The 12,586-nt window shown below is 40.1% G+C and overlaps 1 protein-coding gene and 1 pseudogene across 5 annotated transcripts in view; one reads left to right on the forward strand and one right to left on the reverse strand.

Annotated features, from left to right (window-relative positions):
- LOC122683791 (poly(A)-specific ribonuclease PARN-like) overlaps positions 1-12,586 on the forward strand; it is a 1,255,676-nt gene that overhangs the window by 20,904 nt on the left and 1,222,186 nt on the right. For 4 of the 5 annotated variants that reach the window (XM_043887750.1, XM_043887825.1, XM_043887669.1 and 1 more), the window contains exons 7-9: positions 1,078-1,133; positions 2,103-2,189; positions 4,879-4,953. In XM_043887750.1, coding sequence (XP_043743685.1) covers positions 1,078-1,133; positions 2,103-2,189; positions 4,879-4,953 — 218 coding nt within the window. Of the gene's footprint in view, positions 1-1,077; positions 1,134-2,102; positions 2,190-4,878; positions 4,954-12,586 lie in introns of those variants that run through there. The other variant, XM_043887964.1, reaches the window with a different exon arrangement.
- LOC122684307 lies at positions 10,794-12,230 on the reverse strand (annotated as a pseudogene).

Genomic DNA, 12,586 nt, shown 5'->3' on the forward strand with positions numbered 1-12,586 from the left:
AGTACCAGGACTTTTTTTTTTCTGGCGTTCACAGAACAGTGGTATTCATGCTGATGGTTCCATTTGTAAACTGGATCATGCCCTGCCTGGCTTTTGAATGCCTGGTAATAATGTGCCTTAATTGCAGGTCAGTGAAGCCAAACTAATTGCTTGTTGGGCACTTGGATTGCCTTTTTAATTTGCTGTATAATGCAGTCCCTACCAGAAATGCACAATATGCCGTTATCTAAATAAAACTCATTAAAATCATCTTACAGACAACAGAATGCCTGATATTTTGCCCACAATCGTGCAAATAAAAGCAAATTGAATGGCATTATGGAGAGCTGTAATTTAGAAGCACTCTTTTAAAAAGTGCCTTTGTATCCATTTTAAAAGTATACATAAATGACTGCTATGGTTTCTATCAGTGTGTTAGGTTTTTTGTTTGTTTTTACCAAGGATTATTTTGCTTCATGCTTTTAATATGTTTTAAATGGGAGTAATGACAGTTCACCCAGTAAGATCAGTACTCATCCAATGATGGCATTTCACTTTAAAAAAAGAAGAAAAGAAAGACATTGGTGACACATTCCTAGCTCACAAAACACCAGTCCATAGGGATTACCTTTACAATTTGTGGGGACAGTTGTTCACGGGGGTTAAGATGGTCAGTACACTGTAGGACTTGTTTTCTCTCAGTTTCTCTGGACTAACAGGGCAGCTCAGCAGAGGACTTTGTTTTGACTCTTTGATGACTAATTTTATTCATCTAGCTAATATTTATTGAGTAGCTCCTGAACTACTCCAGGAACAGCTCCAGGAACTGTTGTAGGTGTTGGGGATACCAGTTTTTGTTTTCTATTTGTAATAAATATTTCAGACTCAAGAAGTGTGCTCAGTCATGTCTGACTAATATTTAGCTCTAGAGAAAAATGTGAAGTGGATCTTAAGACTCTTCAAAATGATTTTAGAAATAAGGTAATGTAATTAAGGAGCTTCTACAAAAGAATTTTCTAGATGTTTATATCAGCTGGTTTTTTTTTTTTTTTTTAAATAGAAGTTAGTCCATTATCCATTTTCCTTTTCTTTTGGTAGGTTATTTCTTATGAGAGTCATGGATATCCCCTATCTAAACTTGGAAGGACCAGACTGTAAGTGAATTTTTTATTTTCTCATTGCATCTGCACATTTAAGTGTGTGGTCTGGAAAGGAGAACAGGAACAGAATTACTGAAGAAAGAGCTTTATTCACTTAAAAATAGCCAGTGATTTTGTGGTTGATATGAATAGTACGCTTAAGTTAATGTTACCCTTGGGCCTTGATTAACCCATCTCTTTACTTACATTTTCCAGTTTATACATGAGTTGAATTTAAAAAAATATATATCTTCTCATCATTACTTCATTTTCACTCAGCACTCTGAGTTCATGATTTTCTGTAAAAAAAATTGTATATGTAATAGATTTCAAGATGTACTAGCTGTGTCAATAACAGTACATTTTCTGTTTTCCAGTTATTTGAGTATGTATATATTTAAGTTTTGTGGTTAGGTTTTTTTTTTTTCTTTTTGAAGACCTCAGACAACCAGGCTGTTTGAGAGGTAGTTGTTGCTTCTTCCGATTGTTCTTTTCCATTGCTGTTTTTGTAGCCTTGGTAAATTGCCTTAATATATGCCATAGGCATATAGAAACAGAGGAATTACGCTTTATACACGGTGATAATAATCACTGCAGTAGAAGTTTGAGGACATCGTCCTAGTTTTAATGCTCAAACCTGTCGTCCTCGCAGCAGTTCTGTGAGCTGAGTCTCGTCGTCCCCAGTCTGTAACCACGAGTGGCTTGAGTAGTTAGGTCTCTTGCTCTGTGTCGCAGTCACGTGGTGGGTGTGGGATTAGAAATCAAGATTGTGACAGGACCGCATCTGTTCAAGCACATCCATTCAGTTTGGACAGTGCATTTCTTTTTTTAAGTTGGATACACATGAACGTTAGGGCTCATTTGGTAATTGCAAGGCTCTCATAATCATTCTCCAAGTTAGCTTGGCCTCAGTTTCATTGACGAACCACTGGTCAGCTGTCCGCTTTTCAGCCATCAACCTTTCATCAAAAATTTGTTTTGTAGTGCAGCCTAAACGTGATCACGTCCTCCATGTGACATTCCCCAAAGAATGGAAAACCAGCGACCTTTACCAGCTTTTCAGTGCCTTTGGTAAGTCAAGCATAAGTATAGATGTCCTTTCAGGGTCCTGCTCTTCTTACGGTCTAGGTGGTCAAAGTATATAGATGGCTTTAGCTTGGACATAAAAGAGGATTAATATGCAAAGTTTTCATCTCACTCGGAGAGTTTTTGGAGCTTGGTATGCTGCTTTCTTATGCCAATATGACCTGAGGACCTTTTGCTAGCATCCCACAGTAGAGCACTGTTATTCATCTATATCCATGGAAATCAAGAACAGTTAGCCCCTTACGACCCATGGGGAAGAAGTCTAGGCTAAATAATTGTTAAGGTGAAATTGAAAGAGAATACCTGTTTCATAAGGGCAGGCAGTTGCTGCTTGATATCAAATAGCCCAGCAGATAAGCACAGATGTTTGAGAGGACCAAGTATGAGGTAGGTTCTTTTGTTACCTTTTTTATCAGGTCAGGCCATTAGATTCAATTGAACAGTCTTCTGATTAGGGTTTATAAAGGCCATTCTGATTGTAAGTCTTCAGCAGTGTCTCTTAATTTTAACAAAGTATTTAAACTGTCATCTCTGGAAATTTGTGATTAAAATGGAAACAGCAAAGACTTGATTGTCCAATAATAAGCATGTTTAGTGAATGTTAATGTGTCCCCAACAGCTTAGCATGTAGCCGTTTTAGAAAGAGTTGAAGTTTGTTAAAAGATGGTAAGGTGTTTATATTTTAGCATCTATGGTAAAAAGCAGATACAAAGTAGAATTCCTATATAACTAACATCATTTTTGTTGAACTTAGAAATCAAACTGAAAGGATGCACCATGCTCTTATCACTGAATATTTTAGATAGGATTTTTTCTTCCTCTTTGTGCTTTTCAGTATTTCTTAAAATAAGCATATATTAGCTTTTATAAGTACAAAACATCGTGCAATTTTTAGGAACGTAAATGAACACAAGTGTGTTTCTAGCAAGTTATCCTCATCTTTGCAGATAGTCTAAATGACTTCTGAAATTCTGGTCCTGCTTTTTAATTTAAATGCAGTTAGATTTCACAGCACATTCCTTTGGTAAGCTTTTGATGTTGTTTCCCATCTTGTGTTGCTCTTACCCCTATTTACTCAAGCTTTAATTGGCTAAATTCAGCAGGACGCTCTGAGTAGAATATTTTTCATTTTAATTAAAGAAAGGTTAGCTGTGTGATATTGAACAGGTAACCTCTCTGTATTTGTGTTTCCTCCTTGGACATGATGATGGTGATAATGGTACTGCCTATTTAATAGGCTTGTCAGGATGATCAAATCAGCTGATCCATGGAACGCATTCAGAAGTATGTGGCCTAGAGTAATTACTTAAGAAACGCTAAATATTGTTGTTGAGTCACTAAGTCGTGTGCAACTCTTTGTAACCCCATGGACTGTGGCCCACCAGGCTCCTCTGTCCCTGGGATTTCTCAGGCAAGAATACTGGAGTGGGTTGCCATTTCCTCCTCCAGGGAATCTTTCCAACCTAGGGATTGAATCCACATCTCCTGCATTGGTAGGTGAATTCTTTTCCACTGAGCCACCTGGGAAGCCCCCAAATATTATTTGTCTAAAAAAAACACACAGGGTAGAGAGCTAAGGAAGTCATGGTTGTGACTTTTGTAATTGAGAAAGTCCTGGCACCCCATGGTGCAGCAGGAAGTAAAAGTTCTTTCCTGTGAAGGAGAAGCAAAGCAGTTTTCAAGTGTTCCGAAGCCTTCAAAAATTTTAATAGATAATAAGACATTTTTTCATCACTAAGTTCTGGTGATGTTTAGCCATTTAAAAAAAATTCCAGTCTCCTGTGTTTTTTCAGGAAGAGGGTAGTGGGTAGATGTCTGCTTGCCCTGGGTTTTCTCCAGCTCCCAGCCCTCTGCTCCTCTCCTGCCTCTGTCTGCTCTCCTGCATTCCACTCTTTGCGTTTCGCCTTTGCAGAGGACTTGTCTCTGTATGTGAAAGTCATTTTGTGCCACTATACTGCTTTCTGTCCCTCCGTGTTTTTCTTTTCTGTATTGGTCTGTCTTGGTTTCCTCTCTCTGATGCCTTCTTTTCCTCATCCTCTATCCTCTACCTGTTTTTCTTTATTTGAGTTCTTTCCCTGGCCTTGAGATCAACAGTGAATTTTTCTTATTTCTTACACACATGGTCTCTGGTTTTTACTAGTGATCTTTTAAAAAATATACCAGGCTCATGGACTTTTTAGTCTTTTAGTACATGAACCTGGCATATTCCTTCATTTATTTAAGTCTTCATTAGTTTTCATTTGTTTGTTTATTTTAAATCCTGACCCCAGCAGTGAAAGTGCCGAATCCTAATGACTAGACCACCAGGGAACTCCCTTCTCCTGATCTTGATTGGAAAAAAGTCTCTAACCCTGGCAGGAGATTGGGTTGAATGATAAACTGCCTCAGGATTTAATCCAGAAGGATCTTTTTTTGTTTGTTTTTAAAACAAACTTTTAAAGATTCTTCTGGTTGTCCTGGTTTATCTGCTTTCTTGAAGTTTTAACTGTAGTAGCTACTGTGATAGATTTAAGTTTTATTTCTCTTTAGTGCTGAGATTTTGATCATCTTTTAAACTAACACCTCATCTCTCTTTAAATTGATGGATGTTCCGAAATATATCAGATATACAAATGGAATCTGATAGCTATCTTAATGGCTAAATGCTTACTTTGCTTTTAATTCAATATTGCAGGTAACATTGAGATATCCTGGATTGATGACACGTCAGCATTTGTTTCTCTCAGCCAGCCTGAACAGGTACCAATTGGTAAGTGTGTTGGGCCTTTGTCTTGTGTGTTAACTAAAAGGTGGGAGCTTGCCCACTTCCCAGTCTAGATGCTGTGGTGTTCAGTCAGCTGGTTCACAAGCATTGTTGCCTGGTTTGTTTTGAGCTTGTCTCTAAAATAAAGGAAGTAGTTAGTAAGTATTGCACGTAGATGAGAAAAGAAGACAAATGTACTGATTCTTTAGAGATACTCTATCATATATTTTTCACTTTTCTGTTCCTTTCTTATAGCCCTTTTTCTAAAATGATTTGTATGTTTACTTGGAAGGATAAAAAGAGCAAATTGAGAGGAATGGGGGACACCAGATGGTGATTCCTATATTGACCTGTTTGCCTCTGTACTTTTTCCCATTTATTTTATAACTTTTTGTGATTCACTTATTCCATTAAACTGGTATCAAATACTTGTTTTACAAACAAATAAACTGAAAGATACTTCAGTTGCTTCTAAATTAGGGTTGTAAAAAGGTCGAATACCAACTCTCTTATTGTTGGACCCTAAATAGTTTTGATATTAACCATCACAAAACATCCCGTTTTCTTAGGATGCAAAGCTATTGAAGAATATATGTATTGTTCAGCTATTTCTTCACATAGATTTCAAGTTCCCTGGTGTTAATAATAAAAACACGTGAAAATGTTAAGTATGCTGATTAACGTTTTCTTCTTATTAAACGAAGTGCCACAGACTAACAGTATATAATTCTGATGACGTATGAGGAGAATATAAGCAGCTCTATATGAAAATTTCTACAAACACAAATTCAGGTCAAATTTTTTTTGGTATTTAAAAAAAAAAGTATATAACCATCACAGGAATATATGCCATGTTATAGAAATGGAAAGTTTAGGCTCTGGAATCATATTGCTATAGTTGTGTGACCTTGGGCAGATTCTTTGATAAGCTTCTGCTTATCTTTATAAACTGAGGACTGTGTTACGGATTTTCTAGGATTGTTGTGAGGATTACATGAAATGATTATGTATATAAAGCTGGCATTGCTTTGAACTTTTATGATGGTTGTTTCGAAGTAGATTTCAATATGAAAGGCACCGCAGGAGCTCATGACACCAGGAACAGTACTGGATACAGGGTGTGAATGATACTGCTGTTAATAGTGACATGTTTTCACATTTGCTTATTTGTGACCCATGCCCCCACAATCCTTAGAAAGACAGTTTACATGGAATCCAAAGGGAATGGATTATTAGAAACCGAAGGATGACTTCAGGTGTGGGGGCAGGGCCCCTGAGATTAAGACGGTCCTGAGACTTCAGCATGGTTGAGAGAGCACTGATGGGAACTCCCCACCCCAAATCTTTTTCTTCCCCCATGTATCTCTCTCATTTGTTTCTGGCTGTGCTGGGTCTGCCTGCCGTGCGTGGGCCTCCTCTAGTTGTGGCGCTCGGGGGCTGCTCTTCCTTGTGGCGCGTGGGCTTCCCATTGCAGTGGCTTCTCTTCTTGCGGAGCTCGGGCTCTCGGCGTGTGGGCTCAGTAGGTGCAGCACCGGACTCGAGAGCACAGTCTCAGGAGTTGTGTTGCAGGGACTTTAGTTGTCCCGAAGCCCGTGGGATCTTCCTAGATCAGGGATCGAACCCATGTCTCCTGCATTGGCAGATGGATTCTTAACCCACTGTACCAACAGGGAAGTCCTCCACCCTAAATCTCGTCACATCTTTACTCATTCATTGTTGCCCTTCACCTCCCTCGCTCTGGTCACTGAGCTTAAAAGCTACTGTACTATTGAAAGACGCAAAAATGAGTTAAGGGGATAATCATTACGGGACATCAAATATGGTTTAACAGGAACATTAAAAGAAGCCTTGATACCTCTTACCCGTAAACAAGGAATTATGCCGTGCAATGGGAGCGAAGGGGATGCAAAGGCTTTAAAGTCACACTGACATGGGACCTAACCTGCCTCTGCCACCTGTCAGCCACGCACCTCGAGGCCTGTTACATAAACTCTTAAGCCACAGGTTCCTCACTGAGAGATGGAGATGATGATAGTTACTTTGTAAGATGAGATCACACACTGTCTGTCCGTCTGTTTAATTTGGCTGCTCTGGGTCTCAGTTGTGGCACTCAGGATCTTTGATCTTTGTTGTGGCATGCAGGATCTTTAGTTGCAGCATGTGAACTCTTTGCAGCTTGTGGGATATAGTTCTCCAACCAGGGGCTCTCCAGCCCCTGCATTGGGAGCTCGGAGTCTTAGCCCCTGGACCACCAGGGAAGCCCCACAATCACAGATTTTAAGTTCCCAGCAAAGAGTCTGGCACTCCACCAGCAGTGCCTGATAATTGGTAGTAATTATTATGATACTGCTTGGCCTCCCTCGCTGTGAACAGTAAACATAAGTGTGTGTAAATCTGGAATCTGTAAGACACTAGTGAGTAGTATTTACTTGAAAATGCAAACATAATTCCTTGTTTATGGGTAAGAGGTGTCAAAGCTTCTTTTAATGTTCCTGTTATACTGTATTTGATGTCCTGTAATGATTGTTCCCTTACTTATTTTTGCATCTTTCAATAGTACAGTAGCTTTTAAGCTCTATTTTATTCAGCGATACCTGAAATCAGGGAGCTAGATTTCAGAATCACGTAGCCACAGAAGTCCTCTGATTTGTTCATTTGGCCGTCTTATTCACCACTGGGGGCTTCCCTGGTGGCCCAGATGATGAAGAATCTGCCTGCAATGCAGGAGACCTAGGTTTGATCCCTGGGTCAGGAGGATCCCCTGGAAAAGGAATGGCTACCCACTCCGGTATTCCTGCCTGGAGAGTCCCATGGACAGAGGAGCCTGGCGGGCTACAGTCCACAGAGCTGCAAAGAGTCAGACACGACTGAGTGACTGAGGCACAAATGCACTCAGCCCTGGATCCCCCTCTCACGCCTGGCCTGTGAAAGGGCCATGTAGGGAATCGGCCAAGATGAAACTGTGACCTTTCTACCTTTCTTCTTCCTAGGTTAAGAAGTTAGGTGGCTGCTTTTTTTTTTTTTTTTTTTTTAATTCCTTCTCTTCTTTATTTTTTATTTATTTTATTATTATTTTTATTTTGGGGATCTTTGTTGCGGCATGTGGGCTTTCTCTAGTTTTGGCGCACTGGGACTACTCTCTAGTTGCAGTGTGCTCACTCCTTGCAGTGGCTTCTCTTGTTGCGGAGCATGGGCTTTAGAGCCGGAGGGCTTAGTAGTTGCGGCACGTGGGCTTAGATGCCCAACCAGGGATCACACCTGCTTTCCTCCTTTGGAAGGCGGATTCTTAACCACTGGACCACCAGGAAAGTCCTGTGACTTGTCTTTTGATACATGCAGCTTTACTAAGCAAGTGTAATATTCCACAGTAGTCTCTCTTCTGACAGAAAAGACAACTCTTAATGTAAATACCTGGCCATTTGCATGTACTGTGCCTATGACTGCAGTTTTCTTAGCCAGGAGCCGTCTTTTACTAAACCATCCTCTCCCCCCAGAAGCCTGGCTCTGTCCTACTTCCATCCTCGCCTCAGCCTCAGCATCCGTGTCTCCAGGATCTTCTTAGGCTTCCTTTACAGCGGTTTGGGCCCCGTTCTCTGTATGGAGCCTGGTACCCTTTCTTAGCATACCTTGCTTCCCTGGTTGTCTTCCCAGATGGACTGGAAACTCCGAGAGCGGAGACCTCATCTCTTGTTTGCCATTGTGTTTTCAGGGCTTCGAGTTGTAGTGTCTGATGTTAGAAGTGTATGAATAATGTTAGAAGTGTATGAATATGTTAGAAGCTGAATAAATGCCATTCAAGGTGTCATGACTTAGAAATGCCTTTTTGCACTTGCTGGGTGTATCTCGTGTCTCAGGCCTTGTGCTGTGATTTCTGAAATGATGCAAATGTTTCACTGAAAGACACTGTAGAATTTGTTTTTTATCATGGTGATTTTACCGATGAGCGAGACCGAAGATATTTAATATGCTGCAAATCCTGTTAATGTTATCTTAAACAAATTACTTATTCATTTCAGCGGAAACACAGGGCCTCTTAGATCAATAACATAACATTGGAAAAATCATTAAATGCCTGTTTATATTGCAGCTTGTAATGGCTTCTTTGGCTCAGTTACAAACTATTTTTGATTTACATTTAAGGAGTTGCTTTTTAACTGACACCTGTCTTTTTTTTTTTTTTTTTTTAATTTCTTCATCGTGCTGAGTCTAATCAAGATTTCTTCAAAGCATTTTCATGACTATGACAGCTCTTTCTCAGGTCTATCAAAATGATTAAAACTCTTCTCCTGAGTGCCATTTAGTTTGATTCCTGTTGCTTTTTGTTTCTTTGTTTTTTCACATTCTTCCCCTCTGTCTGGGAAGACAGCCTGTGGCCAGTGTGGGACTTGATGCCATGGAGGAGATCACTGAGCCTCATTGTTTGAGAATTTTTCTCAGAGTCATTGAATAAGAAATCACCTGTAATGGTCACATCTGAATAACTCAGACATATTTAGGATTTTTATATACCTAATGCAGTCTTCGGAGAAGGCAATGGCAACCCACTCCATTGTTCTTGCCTGGAGAATCCCAGGGACGGGGGAGCCTGGTGGGCTGCTGTCTTTGGGGTTGCACAGAGTTGGACACGATTGAAGTGACTTAGCAGCAGCAGCAATGCAGTCTTATTAAATGGGGGAAAGAGCTCAACAATATTTCAAATGTACTGGCACTTCCTAGTCTTACTCTCAATATTTAGACATTGTCTTATGTGTCCTTAGGCTCCTCTGTCCATGGAATTCTCCAGGCAAGAATACTGGAGTGAGTAGCCATTCCCTTCTCCAAGGGGATCTTCCTGACCCAGGGATCGAACCCAGGTCTCCTGCAGTGCAGGCAGATTCTTTACAGTGTGAGCTACCAGGGAAACCCCTTAAATACATTGTAAGGCATTATCTCTCTGCCTGTAATTCTTATAGAAATAGCTTGAGGAAAATTAGCTTTTCATTTGTTTTGAAAGTCACAGTTTGGAACACACCATGAATACTACAGAGAAATTTTAAAAAGCAAAAATTGATGAAGGCACTGTAGAAGAGGTAAAAAAAACCTAGTGGTTATTCTGTAAAGCTAGCCCCCATTCAGGGAGTTACAGAAATTCCTGATATGCTGCCTTAGGAGCTTGTTCATGATGAGTTTACGGGGATGGGTAGATACCTGGCTTTACAGCTTCACTTCAGTCCCTAGTATGGGTGTGTTTATGTTAAATCATCCTTTTAAAAGCCAGCTTGTGATTGTGCTGAACAGATAAACATCAGAGTTGTGATGTGGTTTTTGAGGTGATTATTCAGTACTGGATTTCCAAAGAGTCTTGCTTATAACTTTAAACTTCACCTGTGCTTTTTGTTAGTTTTAAAGTTTACCGAATCTGAAGAGGTACTCATTTGTGGGATTGATTTGTGTTCTCGTTTTTCCTCAGTCACTCTAGGTTCCTGACTTTGTTGCTTTTTTCAAAGAACCAGCTTTTGGCTGACTTCATTTTTCTGTCTTGTTTGCTGATGTCTATTTTTTTTGGATTCTGCTTTGCTGTTTTCTTTCTTTTTTAAGTTGCTTTGGATTTACTTTGCTCTTCTTTACCAGTTTCTTTTTTTTTTTTTCTTTTTTCTATTCTTTTTTTTATTAACAAGCAAAATAATAATTAAAAAACAACAACACAACAACAAAAACCTTAAAGTTGGAACTGCAATAAGTCAAACTGCTGCTGGAGTTCACAGATGTACCTGGGGTACATGCACCCTCATTGCAAGGCAGGACCTAGGCACATAACTGTGCATTTAGGTATGTAGGTGACCAGGAAGAGTCAAAGAGGTGGAAAACACCGGAGAACAGAAAGCATTAAAAGCTTTTCATCAAGCAATTCCACAGCGCTCTGCTCTTTGCCTCTGCTTTGCCTCTGTATCCTCTGTGGTTCCTGTTCCAGCTGAACTTGTGACAATCCCAAATTGTTCCTTCCTCTTTTTCAGCTTTTCGTCATCCTCTGACTTTCTGGAGATTGAAGAGACACTCAAACCAAACCTTTGAGCTCTTTGTTTTAGCTTATCCAGGTTAACCATAGGCCTGGTGTCACACGACAGACCTTTTGATGGAACTGGAGAAATCCCAAATCTAGTTGCCCGGGCAGCTTTCTTACTCTCCAAACTCACAGGTACATTGAATCATTCAGCTCTCCTCTGCATCCTCTCAGTCTGTGGTATTTCAGATGTAATTTTTACCACTTTTTTCTCTGCTGCCACATCAACCGTTTTTTCAGGAGGTTCTTCCTCTTTGACAGGCAGTTCTAAGGTCTTTGGTTCTTCTTCCTCTGTTTCATCTCCCAGTACCTCTTCTTCATTTGCCTCCTCTTCAGCATGCTCTTCAAGATATGCCTGGAGCCTGTTGATGAGATCTTGTTTTATTCCCTTGGTCTCCAAACCACGAGCAAGACACTCCTGCTTTAGTTCAGCAAGCTTCAGCTTATGAAGCTCCACCGTCTCAGTCGCCATCTTGTTACCCCTTACCAGTTTCTTGAAGTAGAAAGTTATGTGCTTCCCCCCCGCCCCGCCGTCTTCTAAAATATTTTTGAGCCTGGCTTCCAATAGCTTAGCAGTCCAGCCAGTGATCAGTCAGGTGTGCTTGAGCACCTTGAGCCGTTAAGGCTTTCCACTTTTGCCGACAAGGTTTGGGAATGTTCAGCATCCCACTTTCAAGCAGTTCATAAGTCTGCCCCAGTTTTCACTTTTGGGTGGACCTTCTTTCTCCAGTGTAAGTGCACAAGGCCTCACGCCCAGCCAGCAGTGTGTATGTAGCTAAGACCCTCTCCCAGTCATTGATTTTGACCTCTTTTTGTTTCTGATACAAGTATTTAAAGCTGTAAGTTATCCTCGAAGCACTGTTTCAGGTCCATTCCATCAACTGTACTTTGTGTTTGCATTATTGTTAAGTTAGACACGTTTTCTAAAGGCTCCTTTAACCAGGGATTATTGGGAAGGGTGTTGTTTAATTTTCAAGTACTTCGAATTTTCCTAGATTTCTTGTCGTTACTACTTTATAATTTAATTGTGTTGTTATTAGAAATTTTAGTATGATTTCAATCCTTTTAAACGCAGTGAGATTTGCTTTATAGCCTCATATAAGATATGACCTGTCTTGCTGAACATACTGTGTACACTTGTATGTAAATGCTATTTCAAATACTAAAAGATGATGCTGTTAAAGTGCTGCACTGAATATGCCAGCAAATTTGGAAAACTCAGTAGTGGTCACAGGACTGGAAAAGGTTCAGTTTTCATTCCAGTCCCAAAGAAGGTCACTGCCAAAGAATGTTCAAACTTCATACAGTTGTGCTCATTTCACATGCGCACAAAGTTATGCCAAAAATCCTTCAAGCTAACCTTCAGCAGTATGTGAACAGAGAACTTTGAGATGTGTAAACTGGATTTAGAAAAGACAGAGGAACAGAGATCAAATTGCCAACATTTGTTGGGTGATAGAAAAAGCAAGGAAGTTCCAGAAAAAATTCTGCTGCTTCGTTGACTAAGCTAAAGCTTTTGACTGTGTGAGTCACAACAAACTGTGGAAAGTTCTTGAAGACCTGGTAGTACTAGACCACCTTACCTGTCTCCTGAGGAAC

This window comes from Cervus elaphus, chromosome 1 (assembly GCF_910594005.1).
Source record: "Cervus elaphus chromosome 1, mCerEla1.1, whole genome shotgun sequence".
Classification (NCBI taxonomy): Eukaryota; Metazoa; Chordata; class Mammalia; order Artiodactyla; family Cervidae; genus Cervus; species Cervus elaphus.